The sequence below is a fragment of the Cuculus canorus genome, chromosome 3 (assembly GCF_017976375.1).
Source record: "Cuculus canorus isolate bCucCan1 chromosome 3, bCucCan1.pri, whole genome shotgun sequence".
Lineage (NCBI taxonomy): Eukaryota > Metazoa > Chordata > Aves > Cuculiformes > Cuculidae > Cuculus > Cuculus canorus.
The window spans coordinates 119,880,195-119,895,378 of record NC_071403.1 but is presented as its reverse complement, the minus strand read 5'-3'; the positions used below and the strand labels follow the sequence as shown (position 1 = coordinate 119,895,378).

At 46.4% G+C, this 15,184-nt stretch overlaps 1 protein-coding gene across 1 annotated transcript in view; it reads left to right on the top strand.

The window, feature by feature from the left end:
- CD2AP (CD2 associated protein) overlaps positions 1-15,184 on the top strand; it is an 85,621-nt gene that overhangs the window by 16,263 nt on the left and 54,174 nt on the right. Inside the window, exon 2 of the mRNA XM_054062516.1 lies at positions 14,514-14,674. Coding sequence (XP_053918491.1) covers positions 14,514-14,674 — 161 coding nt within the window. The remainder of the gene's footprint in view (positions 1-14,513; positions 14,675-15,184) is intronic.

Below are 15,184 nucleotides of genomic sequence, written 5' to 3'. Positions count from 1 at the left end.
CATGTCTTCTCTTGCTGCGACAGGAGGAGTCTGGCAATTCCTGCTCATAGAAGTGAGAGGGTAAATAAAATCCATGACTTTATCATTGCGACTGATTTTAAGACAAGTGTTTCTGCTGATAGTGGAGAATACATGGTTAGATGCTTCTGAGGGACCTGGGGTTGTTCAGGCTGGAGGAGAGGAGGCTGAGGGGAGACCTTATTGCTCTCTACAGCTGCCTGAAAGGAGGTTGCAGAGAGGAGGGGTGTTGGTCTCTTCTCCCCAGTGATAGGTTGGGACAAGAGGGAATGGCCTCAAGCTGCGTCACGGGAAGTTCAGATTGGACATCAGGAAAAATTTCTTCGCAGAAAGGGTTCTTGGGCCCTGGCAGGGGCTGCCCAGGGAGGTGGTGGAGTCCCCATACCTGGAGGGGTTTAAAAGGCAGGTATGTGAGGTGCTTAGCGATATGATTTAGTGGTGGACAGGTACGGTTGGACTTGATGATCTCTCAGGTCTTCTCCAACTTAATGATTCTGTGATTCTATGATTCTAGAGTTGGTTTAATGTACCTGCCCTGAGGAATGTATTGCTAAAAGGTTTTTTTTCCCACCTGGCTGGTAATGCTGACCTATCTACAGGATAAAGTTATAGGATTGTGAGAGTAAGTGCCTTTAATGGCTTTAAATTGGAAGAAGAAAGATTTAGATGAGACATAAGGAAGGAATTCTTCATGCTGAGGGTGGGGAGGCCCTGGCCCAGGTTGCCCAGGGAAGCTGTGGCTGCCCCATCCCTGGAGGGGTTCCAGGCCAGGTTGGATGGGGCTTGGAGCAGCCTGGGCCAGTGGGAGGTGTCCCTGCCCATGGCAGGGGTGGGACTGGATGGGCTTTAAGGTCCCTTTCAACTCAAACTGTTCTATGATTTTATAATTAAGTGTAGAAACAATTTGCTTTAATGAACTGAAAGTTGACAGACTTTTAATTTCTTAAGTGTCTTCTGTCATACACAGTGGTAAACTCTAACGTTCTCCATAAGATTCTGAGAGCCTGGAGTAGGACACTGAAGTGTGCCTGGTTTGTGCCTTTAATGCTTCAGGGCAGGCTACTGGGCAGGATTTCTGCTCTTGTGTTTACTTTTCTTCACAAAGCTTCTCCTAATTGTACCGGATCCTGCTCCAGAAGCTGGTGTTTGAGATGGTTGCTGTTAAACAGCAATGAGCTTCTCATTGCTTGAAAGAGTTTGGGAAGAAAACCGTACATTTTTTAGACTTCTTAATAGTTTTTCATAATTCCTTCAACCATTCTTACTTGGCTGTAAAATTAGACATAATTTTTTATTAAGAATGTGTGGTGAGTCATCTCTTGGAGAGTGCACCATTGCCTTGCCCAATCTAAAAATGCCAGACCGATCCAGGGCAGCTTCCAGATCGACCAGTTCTGTGTGGACAGAATGTAGGCTCCTGGCTTTCAGATGTCTCATGGGATGACTGCTATTTTTGTTTGTATTTTCCTTTCTCTAGGCAAGCTATTGCTGTAGAGGGATTGTTGCTCTAGGCAGAAAATGGTTTGTGCTAGAATCCCTTCTGCAATCCGCAAAATGGGAAAGATATGGAAGTGTTGGAACGGGTCCAGAGGAGGTCATGAAGATGATCCAAGGGCGGGAGCACCTCTGAGCTGAGAGAGTTGGGGTTGTTTAGCCTGGCAAAGGGAAAGCTCTGAAGAACGCTTAGAGCAGCTTCCAGTAACTGAAGGGGCTCCAGGAAAGCTGGGTGGAGACTTCTTCCAAGGGCCTGGAGTGATGGAATTAGGGGGAATGGCTTTATGTTGGGTTTGGGAAGATTTAGATTAGATGTTAAGAAGAAATTCTTCACACTGAGGGTGAGGAGGCCCTGGCCCAGGCTGCCCAGGGAAGCTGTGGCTGCCCCATCCCTGGAGGGGTTCCAGGCCAGGTTGGATGGGGCTTGGAGCAGCCTGGGCCAGTGGGAGGGGTCCCTGCCCATGGCAGGGGTGGGACTGGATGGGCTTTGAGGTCCCTTCCAACCCAAACTGTTCCATGATTCTGTGAATGGGGTGATGCAGTGTGGAAGTGATTGAGTGAAGAGGCGGGTAAAGGAGTAATTAATGGAGTAAAGGGCAGAGTATTGGAAGTAAAGGAGTAAGGAAGAGTAGCAGACCCTGCAGAGTGGAAATAATGAAAGAAAAATGCGAAAGCTTGACTCCAGACACTTTGACAGAGACAGGAGCTGGCTGAGGACCATAGTGGCTGAGAGTTCAGATTGGGATGGCAGTGGCATTGCAGCAAGAAGGGATTTTGGAGAGAAGTGTGCAGTGGCTGAAAATAATTTCAGTTTGACCAGCTTCTGCAGAGTTGCTTGGCAGCTGTAGGTGTCAAATCGGAAGTATGAGAAACTTTAATGAGGGATATGACCGGTCTTGAGGATCACAAGGAGTCTGTGAAAGTCACAGGATGTCTCTGAAAGAGAACACGCTAAGGCCAGTTACTGGTACGACTCTATGATGCTGTGATTCTATGATGTGTTCTTTTGGTTGTGCAGTGTATCTAACACCGGGGTAAAATCTCATTAAGAGATTTTTATGTATGAATCATAGAATGTTTTGGGTTGGAAGGGACCTTAGAGCCCACCCACTTCCAACTCTGTGCCATGGGCAGGGACCCCTTCCCCTGGCCCAGGCTGCTCCAAGCCCCATCCAACCTGGGCTGGAACCCCTCCAGGGATGGGGCAGCCACAGCTTCCCTGGGCAACCTGGGCCAGGGCCTCACCACCCTCAGCGTGAAAAAATTTCTTCCTAATATCTAGCCTAAGTCTGTCACTTTTTTTCAGCTTAAAACCATCGACCCTGTCACTGCAGGTCTTGGTAAATCTCTCCACCTTTCTTATAAGTTCCTTTAGAACACCGGGGGGTTTCCAGAAAGTATAGAACTTGGTGGCATCCCTACAGAACTACCTTTTATTCCAACTTGTTCCCTCTCTCTTTCTTATGGTACTTTTTTCCTTGAAGGTCCTAGTATTTAATCAAAATGGAAAGCTGGGCTGCTGATGCTGAAGTTTGGGCAAGCGAAGGCCCAAATGTGTCACTGGATATTATGAGACTTAAACAATAGAGTTGAAAGTTGTTTTGTTGAAGATTTGTTTGATTTTGTTGTTTTTTTTTTTTTTCCCTGGTGTGTGTTTACTCTGACTTCATTTATTTTTCTTCTAAAAGCTATGTTTAGGGTAGCATAAAATATCCTTCCTGTGAACACTGGAGAGTACTCAGTGCGCTTCTAACTCGTCTTGTAAACCATCATCACGTATGTCCAGCATCTTTTGGGTGGTGACTTGTTATAGAAAAGATATATAATTTTTCTGGAATACAGGGTATTTTCTTGATGATCAGTGCTGTGCTCCTTGATTGGAAAGGCTTTGATTTTTAGAAACCCTTCTAAAAAGCTTTTTTTTTTTTTGATCTGATGGAGGAAAGGGGAAGATGGAGCTGCCTCAGCACAGCGATGTATTAATGCTGTCTCGGGTGGGGGCGGTGCTCTGCCTGATCAGCTCTTATGCTGGAGAAGTGGAAAGAGGGCTTGTTGGGGAATTGAGTTGGACTCTGCAGCGTCGTGGCTGCTTGCCATGGCTTCTCTAGCGCTGCGTCGAAGCGAAGGAGCCTTCTGAGCTGTGGGGTGTGTTGGAGTGGGTATGAAGGCTGTTGGGGCAAATCCTGTTGGGATGCAAACTGGGTCCCTGCTGAATTGCAGTAGGGTGTTTGTGGTGATCCTAGACTTTGGGAGGACACAGCTAAGCTGGTTTTGCTTAGAATCATAGAACCATAGTAGGTTTGAAAAGAACTTTGACATCATCAAGCCCAACCATACCTGTCCAGTACTAAACCAGATTCCTGAGCACTTCATCTCTCCATCTTTTAATCTTCTCCAGCGATGGGGACTCCACCACAGCTCTGGGCAGCCTCTGCCAGGGCCTGAGAACCCTTTCTGAGAGGAAATATTTCCTGATGTCCAATCTGAAGCTGCCCTGGCACAACTTGAGGCCATTTCCTCTCATCCCGTTACCTGTCACTTGGGAGAAGAGACCAATATGTTGAAGGTGTCTTTCTTGCTTGAAAACAGTATTAGTTTAGGCAGCACATGAGCTAATAAAATCTACAGATTTAGGCTCTGTGTCTTTGAAATAGTCCATTACTGTAATTATCAGTTTACAGCAAATTGAGTGTTAATTCTACGTGCTTAAAAGAAAATGTACATAGAATGGCATGAAAATCACAGAATCATAGAATCACCAGGTTGGAAAGGACCCACTGGATCATCGAGTCCAACTATTCCTAACACTCCCTTAAACTATGTCCCTAAGCAAATCTTTTAATTCCATTGGCATTATGTTATTTTATTATAAGTTAATGGAAGAATCCTGCTGGCTTAGGGCAGTTTGCTTAAAACAAGACCTTAAGTCAATATTTGAACATACAAGGTTAGCATTATCTTAAATTGCAGAGTGTCTCCTCTGCCTCGTGTCCCTTCCTTATGGTAGCAGAAATTTGCTTGGCTGGCATACAGGGGATCGAAGCTTGAGGAGCAGAAAGCTGTTTGACGGCTTCGGTAGACAGCTGTTTACCAGGGCTGGAGCTGCCACCACTGGTGTGGCTCACCTGGGAGTGGGCACAGGTAGAAATGGCTCTGCTATGTGTCACTGCTATTTCTCAGCCATACAGGAGGCACCTGACCTGCTTTTGAGCTACTGTGAGAGTAGAACATCCTCCTTGTGACACTTAATGCTTTCAGTAGTCATAGAATCATAGAATGGTTTGGATTGGAAGGGACCATGAGGGTTGTCCACTCTAATCGACTTGCAGTGAGCAGGGACATCTTCATCTACATCAGATTGCTCAGACCTCCATCCAACCCGGCCTTGAATGTTTCCAGGGATGGAGCACCCACCATCTCTCTGGGCAACCTGTGCCAGTGCTTCACCACTCTCAGCAAAAGCAATTTCTTCCTAATATCTAGTCTAAACCTCTCCTCTTTTAGTTTAAAACCATTACCTCTTGTCCTACTGCTACAGGCCCTGCTTAAAAGTTTTTCCCCATCTTTATCAGCCCTCTTTAAGTATTGAAAGGCCACAATAAGGTCTCCTTGGAGTCTTCTCTTCTCCAAGCTGAACAACCCCAAGTCTCTCAACTTCTCTTCATAAGGGAGGTGTCCCAGGCCTTTAATCATTGGAGTGGCCTCCTCAGGATCCTCTCCAGTAGGTCTGTGTCTTTCCTGTGTGGAGGGCTCCAGAACTGGATGCAGGACTCCAGGTGGGATCTCACCAGGGAAGTGTAAAGGGGCAGAATCACCTTGCTTGCCCCACTGGCCGCGCTGCTTTTAATGCAGCCCAGGACACAGTCGGCCTTCTGGGCTGAAAACACACGTTGCTGGCTCATATCAAGCTTCTCATCCACCAGGTCCCCCAGGTCCTTGTCCACATGCTCTCAGTTATAGTCCTAGTGATGCAAGTGTTTTTCAAGTCCTCCATGTGGAGCACGATGGCTCTGCATGGCTCAGCTGGGTTAAGTGTCTGCTGTTCTGCAAAGTGTGACTTAAACCTATGGACTTACTGAAGGTCGTGGTGAACCGTACTGTAAGATACATGTAGGCTGCCTGGTCTCCGTTAGTCAACTGTGCTCTTTCATTATTCAGTTTCTTAATGGCTTGGAACTGTATCCGTACCACTGGAGTTGACAGGAATCTAATGGCCTCACATCGTTAATTCATTATTTTAGGATGTGGTGTCATGGCAGATTGGTCTCTGTGCAAAGCACCAAGAGGCGAGGGGCAAGGTGAGTGGATCCATAGCGGGAAGCTGCTGGTGTTACCGACCTGACATCCACGTTGCATGTTTTGGACGCTTCTACATCATCATAGTTCTAGCCTTATCCCATGGACTTAATGTCTATTAAAGATTAAGAGTGTTGCCGGGCTGTGTATATTTGATATAGGTTCAGGCAAAGGAAATACAGATTTCTTGCTGTGAGGCTGCTCCACACTGTGAATTGAAGCACGATAAATGTGAGCAGTTTGAGGCTTCGCTGAGAAGTTTCCTCCTGATCTTGGACTGCAACAGTGATGTAGATGTTGATCTAAGTGGGGTTTGATGCTGTCCTGCCTCTCTGACCCTGCAGTGAGCCTTCATCTGAGAGAGAGAAACTTGCAGGAAGTTGGCACCGAATAGCTTTCTCTTGGACTGTTTTCTTTCTCTGATTCACCCACAGTATAAATAATTACTAATTCAGGTTCAGAACAGAGGGAAGGGACCATGTGAACGCACGCAGAAGAGAGGACACAGAAGAGAGGACGGAATCACAGGATCCCTGGGTTAAGATGTCGTGGAGGTACAACTTTGTGGTTTTCCCACTTCCTGTCAGTGTCTTGGGCACTCCGAGAGGAAAGAAGAGAGTGGGCCTGTGAGAACCTCATGAGGTTCAACAAGGCCAAGTGCAAGGTCCTGCAACTGGGTTGGGACAATCAATACGGGATGGGGGATGATGTGATTGAGAGCAGCCCTGCGGAGAAGGACTTGGGGGTGCTGATTGATGAGCAGCTCAACATGAGCTGAAAATGTGCGCTCACAGCCCAGAAGGACAACTGTGTCCTGGGCTGCATCAATAGAAGTGTGGCCAGCAGGGAGGGAGGGGATTCTGCCCCTCTTCTCCTCTCGCGTAAGATCCCACCTGGAATCCTGTGTCCAGTTCTGGAATCATCAACGTAAGAAGGAGATGGAACAGCTGGAAGGGGTCCAGAGGAGGCCACAAAGATGATCTGAGGGCCAGAGCACCTCTGCTCTGAGGACAGGCTGAGAGAGTTGGGGTTGTTCAGCCTGGAGAAGAGAAGGCTGTGTGAGACCTTAGAGAGGCTTCAAGTGCTGAAAGGGGCTCCAGAAAAGGTGGGGAAGGGCTTTTCCCAACGGTATGGAGTGACAGGTTGAGGGGGAATGGCTTTAAATTGGAAGGGGGAAGATTTAGATGAGACATTAGAAAGGAATTCTTCATGCTGAGGGTGGGGAGGCCGTGGCCCAGGTTGCCCAGGGAAGCCCAGAAATCATAGTTGTGGCTATGATTCTCGTGCTGATGGCTGTTGGGCCTGAAAGGAAGTAACCTTTTTGCCTGAGGCCAGTGATCAGAGTGGTTTCCCCAGAGTAGGAAATGTGAGGTGCTTCCTTATTCAGTGGGAGGAAAACCAAACCTACGTCTGTACCTTAAAATAATACTTTGGTCTTTGGTGAACTGGTTATTATGGTTGCTCCGTACGCAGGAGAGTGAATCACGGGTGTGGATGCAAAGCACAGGAGGAGACTGGCTGAAGAGCAGTGGATTCTCTTGGCCATGAGGGATTTGTCTTCAGTTGCCAAACCCTGGTGCTCATGTTGCGAGTGTGTCTCAGCAGGAGAACTTGGTTGAACAGAATTCATGCAATTTTGGAAGCAGGGGCTAGAATTTTAAGGGCGATGAGGAGTCCACCAGGTCTCTATTTCAGCATATGTGTGGTCATCAGTGACTCAGGTCAGGGTAACAGGGAATTACATGGTATTGAAGGGGAAAACCTCATCCTCCTTATGTTTAACTCTTGTGGAGGTGTTTTCATTGTTCAGCATTTAAACACCTGAGATACTTTTTCAGTATTAAGATCTGTCTTCTGTGGCCAAAGGTGCACTGTGGTATTGCTATTAAACCAACTGGAACTCCTCTATCTCACCAATTGTAGGACTGTTTCTGGAGGAAAGCTGTTGGAAGGAGCTTTCTTCTTCAGTTTAACACCTAGTTTTGAGACAGTTGTGAAGAGAAACGTGATAGTTAAAAGGATAAGATTGTCTTCTGTTGTCTTTTCTCTCCTGTAAGCTATAAAACTCCACTATAAAACTCAATACCTTTGTAACTCTGTGTGTGTGGTCATAGACAGTGACAGAAAGAAGAGGCTGAGGGGAGACCTTATCGCTCTCTACAACTACCTAAAAGGAGGTTGTGAAGAGGTGGATGTCGGTCTCTTCTCCCAAGTGATAGGTCTAGAGGGAACGGCCTTAAGATGTGTCGGGGAGAAGTTTAGATTGGACACTAGAAAAAATTCTTCATAGAAAGGTTTCTCGGGCCCTGGCAGAGGCTGCACAGGGAGGTGGTGGAGTCCCCATCCCTGGAGGGGTTTAAAAGGTGAGGTGCTTGGGAACTTGATTTAATAGTGGACAGGTACAATTTGAGTGGATGATTTCGGGGGTCTTTTCCAGCCTAACGATTGTATGAAATGCTATCTGGCTTTTATGGGAGGCTGAACTTTGTGGGATACTTTTGCAGTAGCGGTACTAGTGGAAATAGCTTTTGTTTCTGCAACTGTCTGCTATGAAAAATTGGAAAAACAAAATTTCAGTTTCTAGTACAACTCTAGCTCTGCTGTCAAGGTGCTTCTGGAGGCCACACAACTGTCCAGGGTTCACGTTCCAATGGATGACTTTTCAGGCAGGTTTTAGGTCAGTTCAGAGCAAGAAACCTTTATGGACCGTGCAGGCAACTCAAGCTCCTCTTGGTGCTTGATGTTGGGCTCTGTCCTTCTAGGTCTGCTTCAAGTTTCAGAGAGCCTTTCTGAATAGTTTGAGAATGTTTTGCAAGGATTTCAGTTATCCCACAAATTATCTGTTTTCATTTTATAAGCTATTAAATGTGTTTTTCATGGACTTTGTTTTATATCTGGTTTGTGTCTTTTTCTGGCTACTGCAGAAAGGTCACTGGATTCTGATGGTATTGCTGTCATGAAATCATAGAATGGTTTGGGCTGGAAAGGACCTCAAAGGCCATCCAGCTCCACCCCTGCCATGGGCAGGGACACCTCAAACTGGCCCAGGCTGCTCCAAGCCCCATCCAACCTGGCCTGGAACCCCTCCAGGGATGGGGCAGCCACAGCTTCCCTGGGCAGCCTGGGCCAGGGCCTCACCACCCTTGGTGTGAAGAATTTCTTCCTAATATCTAACCTAAATATTTCCTCTTCCAATTTAAAGCCATTCTGCCTCATCCTGTCACTCCATGCCCTTAGAAAAGGTCCCTCCCCAGCTTTCTTGTAAATCCCTTCAGGTACTGGAAGCTGCTCTAAGGTCTCCCTGCAGCCTTCTCTTCTCCAGGCTGAACAACCCCAACTCTCTCAGCCTGACCCATAGCAGAGGTGCTCCAGCCCTCGGATCATCTTCATGGCCCTCTCTGGACCTATTCCAACAATTCCATCTCCTTCCTATGTTGGAGATTCCGAAACTGGACTCAGGGCTCCAGGTGGGGTCTCACAAGAGCAGAGCAGAGGGGCAGAATCCCTTCCTTCCTCCTGCTGGCCGCGCTGCTTTGGATGCAGCCCAGGGCACGGTGGGTTTCTGGGCTGTGAGCGCACTGCTGGCTTGTGCCAAGCTTCTCATCCACCAGCACCCCAAGCCGGTCTCAGTCACCTTGTCCACCTGACAGTTAATTTTTTCTGTTGAAGAGACAGGAATACTAGAATTTCAGTACATTTTCCACTCTTTTCCTTTATTTATTAATTTTTTTTTTGTAGGGCTCCTAGAGAGCCTTATTTACCTGTAATAGCATCATTGAATAGGCCAGCTTCAGGATGAGTTTGAGTAGCTGAAGACTTCCTTTGTTTAAAATCGGTGAAGGTGGGTGTTATGTGGCCGTGCTCACTGCGAGGTTTGCCTTTTGTGTTGGCGCTGGAATGTGGCTGACGGAAGAGCCGGTTGAGTAAGTTTTGGAGAGGAGGAGAGTCCACCTGTGCCAGCAGTGACAGAATGCCTTCTGCAGGCAGCGTTGCTCTGCTGGCTCACCATGCGAGGTGTTTTCTCAAAGAAGCAGTGTCGTTGGATAGGACACTTCTCTCTTTGCCGTGGGGAACAATGCAGTCTGAAGTTGTTGGCGGTGCTCGCTGGCATTGCTATGTTAGGTCTGTTCTATTGTTTCATTAGATGTGTTGTCATCTTACTCGAAACCAAGAGCTGAATGCACCACTCCCATAAAGACTGCTAGAACCACCTTTCCCTAAAGATGTCTGGTTGGTATCTTTTACTTTGCGCCATCGATTTAATCCATACCCCACCTCTGAAAATGGGTCAAAACCCTAAAAAAGCATCATCTAGGAAGTTCTGTAATTATGTTGGAAAGCTGTCATGGCTGGGGAACAGAAAGATGCCACCTAAAGTGTATATTGTATATTTGAATTCTTGCCCAAAGAAAGTTGCCACTTATTTGTTAGAGATCTGGGATAAAGACATCTTCTTTACACAGAGAGTGGGAGGTGGTTTCTGATGGCTTGTGCCGTCTATGACAACCCAGGAGAATGTTGTCTCCCTCTCAAGTGAACTTTGGTCTTACCGTATCTGCAATAAAAGCACAATAAAAGTGTTCATACTTAAGCTTGAGAAGGCTTTTTTTCATCCAAGACTTGGTCATTATGGACTTTTAGGCTATAGATGACAGAGCTGAGTTGGGTTTGAAATGAAGAAAGCTGCATAAAAAGCAGAGAGGAAGCAAGATAGGTGGTTTTGGTTGTTTGTGTTGCTGGAGATTCTGCTGCACCTTCTACCAGTTGAGACTTTGGGGTTTTGAAAGTTTTGACCAGCTTGTATTACTGCAATCCAACTTATTATTGACATTTTGTATCACATCTATTCCTGGGAAAAGCTTTAAAGTGAGAGCTTGAAGCATTTAGAACTGTAATTGAGAAGCATTCAGAACCACGTCAAGCGTACAAAAGTAAAATTTGTGAACTGATGTGATTCATTGTGACTGTTATGGTGAGGAGTTGTTGTAGGTCACCTCCTCCACCAGTGCAGGCTACGGGTCAACCGGCTGGAAAGCAGCTCTGTGGAGAAACACCTGGGAGTCCTGGTAGATGACAATTTAACGATCAGCCAGCAATGTGCAATTGTGGCCAAGATGATCAATGGTGTCTTGGGATGCATTAAGGAAAACATGAGGAAAAACTTCTTTCCTGTGGTGACAGAGCATTGTAACAGGCTGCCCAGGAGGACTGTGGAATCTCCATCTCCAGACATATTCAAAACCCACCTGGATGTGTTCCTGTGCCACTTGCTATAGGTGACCCTGCGGTAGTGGGGCGGGTGGACTAGGTGATAGCCAGAGGTTCCTTCCATCCCCCTCCATTCTGTGATTTTGAGCTGTGATTCCTTAAAAACGTTTTTGGTCATCACTGGACGCTGTTTTTCCTTGTGTAAATATTATACTTGAAGAGCTTTCAGAGGCTGATTTAATCTGGACTGTTTTGGTAGTATAATAGGATGGTTTCTTGCCCATCACACTGGAGTCCAAATTACCTGGAGAGTTCATACATGAGCCCTCCAACTTTACATGTGAGATGATGGAGCTCAGGTCTGGTTTGTGTATGTATCCATGAGTCAGTGAGAGTGAACATCACTAACAAATACAAGAGGAAATTCAGCACCTTAATTCCAAACAGAAAGCTGAAGTTCATTTACTGCTATTTGCCTTTGGAACACAGAGACACACGGATGAAGGCTGTGAAGTTCTTGAGATCTTCCTTTGGATGTTGGCATGACTACATCTATGTTTTTACAGTCTGGAAAGGTGACCAAAATGAACATGATTTATATTTCAAGGACAAATATAGAAAAGTTCCCTCAAGGAAATAAAAAAGCTTTCAAAATAATTAGTTCATGTTGACATAGTGTGGCTATGATTGCCTACTGCTTCTGTGGGAAAGGGACCAGGTGTTTGGCAGTGAGATTCGTAGTCTGCAGTGCTGTAAGCATTTATGATAACTGACGCTGTGTTCTGGTCCATTTTCCATGTTTAACATTATATCTAATATAGATATTTCTTACGTTTTTATGCATTGTAGGTTTCCAGAGTGATTGGGTTAAGTTGGTTGGAAGATAACATTTTTAATTCAAGACCGGTGGTGATCTTACAATCACAGGTTTGGGTTGGAAAGGACCTCAAAGCCCATCCAGTTCCAACTGGCCCAGGCTGCTCCAAGCCCCATCCAACCCAGCCTTGAACACCTCCAGGGATGGGGCAGCAGCCAGGACTTCTGTGGGCAACCTGTGTCAGTGCCCCACCTCCCTCAGGGTGAAGAATTTCATCCTAATGTCTAATCTAAATCTTCACCTTTCCAATTTAGAGCCATTCCCCTTCCTCCTGGCACTCCAGGCCCTTGGAAAAAGTCCCTCCTCAGCTTTTCTGGAGTCCCTTTCAGTACTGGAAGGCCACTCTAAGGTCTCCTTGTGGCTTTCCCTACTCCAGGCTGAGCAACCCCAACTCTCTCAGCCTGTCTGCAGAGCAGAAGTGCTCCAGCTCTCACATCAGCTTCGTGGCTTCCCCTGGACCTCTTCCAACAGTTCCATCTCCTTCTTATGTTGGGGAGTCCAGAACTGGACACTGGACTCCAGCTGGCCACGCTTCTTTCTATGCAGCCCAAGATACAGTTGTCCTTCTGGGCTGTGAGCGCATGTTGTTCGCTCATGTTGAGCTTCTTAATCAGCACTCCCAAGTCCTTCTCCACAGGGCTGATGAATGGCCATTGTCTTTATGATCTGCGGCTGCCAGAATTTCCTACCTGTCAGGCAATATATCATGTCAGCCACTCAAAAAACAATTCAGTACAGAAGCAGGAGAAAACAACTAGGATTGCTCCAGGCATTAATGGGGAAGTGCAATGCTTTGAAGCAAACTTAGAGAATATGTTTGGCAAAAATAAATGCATACAGTGAAAAAAGTGTGTGAAGAGTTCCAGAGTTACCGTGAGCAGAAAAGCACGGCATCGTCAGCGGGTCGAGGAGGGGATTGTCCTGCTCTACTCCACACTCGTGTGGCCCCACACAGTGTGTGTGGTTTTGGGCACCACATTAGAAAAAGGATAAAAAGCTACCGTCCAGAGGTGGCCACAAAGGTGCTGAAGGGTCTAGAGGAGAAGTTGTATGAGGAGCAGCTGAAGTCGCTGCATCTGTTCAGCCTGGAGAAGAGGAGGCTGAGGGGGGACCTCATCGCAGTTCTCTGCTTCCTCCCAAGAGGAGGGGGAGGAGGCGCTGAGCTCTTCTCTGGTGACCACAGACAGGACCCGAGGGGGTGGCAGGAAGATGCCAGGGGAGGGTTAGATTGGGCATTAGGAAAGGGGTGGTAGAGCCCTGGAGCAGCTCCCAGGGAAGCAGTCACAGCCTGACAATATTCCAGAAGCCTTTGGCTGACTCCCTCAGCCCCACGGTGTGAATGTTGGGGTGTCCTGTGCAGGGACAGGAGTTGGACTGGATGATCTTTATGGATCCCTTCCAACTCAGGTGATTTTGCGATTCTGTGATAACTCCGGTGATAAATTCTGTTTGTGATGAAGAAAACAAATCGTGTTTCTTAAAAGAAAAAAGCAAAACCGTGCCTTCATGTTTATATTTGAGTGGTTCCTTTGTTAATGCATGTGTTCAGAAAACTATCCATAGATCAGAATTATACATTGATTTAATGGAGCTGAAATTTTCATACCAGGGAGAAATACTTTCTCTCATTTTATTCCTTGATCTGTGAATTAACTGTTGGATATTATCATGCACTGATAATAACCTTAGACAAAACCCATTGTTCTCTCTTTGTATGTGTTTGTTGTGAACAGAGGAGAGGGAGGTGGTGGTGAGAATAGCGTTACACGTGGCTGGGTGCCTTGACTGCGTTGGAGGGAGAGGGGAGATTAGTTGATCGCTGCAGGTTTGTGGAATTGTCTGACATAGACAGAACTTGATGAACAAATAAGTTTTTATTGCCAAACAAGCCTTAAGCTGTCAGTAAGCGACTCTGATGGATCTTGTGCAAGAGATAAACAAGTATGTAAATACATCGCTGCACTCCTCTGAGTAACCTTAATTATATCCAAATTAAAGCTCACTTGCTTATCCTTCTTCAGACAAAGCCAGATGAGTCTGAAGGAGGAGGCCTTTTACATGCCTGTGCAAATTAAGTTGTAAGATGTTGTCAGTCGTATCCCTTCTGGCTGTATTACAGTTTTTTTGACTCAAACCTGCTAAAATATTGTGTGTTCAGTCAGGTTTTTGCAGATAGAAATGCAGATGCAAGTATGTGAATTAGCAAAGCACTGTGTGTACATACCATACATGCGCAGTGTGAACCTTCCTTCCTCCTCAGCCTCAAAATACACTTGGAGTAGCGAACGCTTCCCCTGTGGGCAGTGATTCATAATTGGTAAATCTTGGACTGGGACTTGGCAGGCTGGGGAAACCTGCTGCCAGCAATCCCTTCCACCACACGTGCACAAAATCCTCCCCTCCACCACCAAAATGTGACCTAATGTCATAATCCTAGATTTACTTTTCCTGGGTTACTGTCCTGTTTTTTCCTCTCTCCTAAATGGTTGGGAAAATTACAATTCACAACTGAACGTTGTGTTCTCAGAGATTGTTGTTAAATCCACCCTTTTATACATGTAGAGCTTTCACGTTGCAGTTCAACGTCTGAGTTCCGTTCTCGGTGTGGTTTCTTTTTTAGTGGACTATATCGTGGAATATGACTACGATGCAGTGCACGATGATGAATTAACGATCCGAGTTGGGGAAATCATCAGGAATGTGAAAAAACTGGAAGAAGAAGGATGGTTGGAAGGGGAGCTGAATGGCAAACGGGGCATGTTCCCTGACAACTTTGTGAAGGTGAGTTTTCTGCCTTGACTTGGTTTCACTCTGTGCACCAGGGGAGGTATTACCGAAATGGTTCGAACACACTGGTTGTATTGGTAACAAGGTGATATTTTTAACTGGAAACCTTTTAGATGATTTTTAGATGATTCAGTGTTGTTTAGTCTTTTCATTGATGATATAGCGTCATAGAATCGTAGAATGATTTGGGTTGGAAGGGACTTGAAAGCCCATTCAGTTCTGACATCAGCAAGTTTGAAGGTGATGCCAAGCTGAGTGGTGCAGTTGTCACGCCAGAAGGATGGGATGTCATCCAGAGGGACCTGGACAAGCTGGAGAAACGGGCCTGTGTGAAACTCCTGAGGTTCGATGAGGCCAAGTGCAAGGTTCTGCACCGGAGGTGGTTCAGTCCTCAGTTTCAATCGAGGCTGTGGGGTGATGTGATTGAGAGCAGTCCTGAGGAGGGCTCAGGGTGCTGGTTGAGGAGAAGCTTGACATGAGCCAGTGATGTGCACTTGCAGCCCA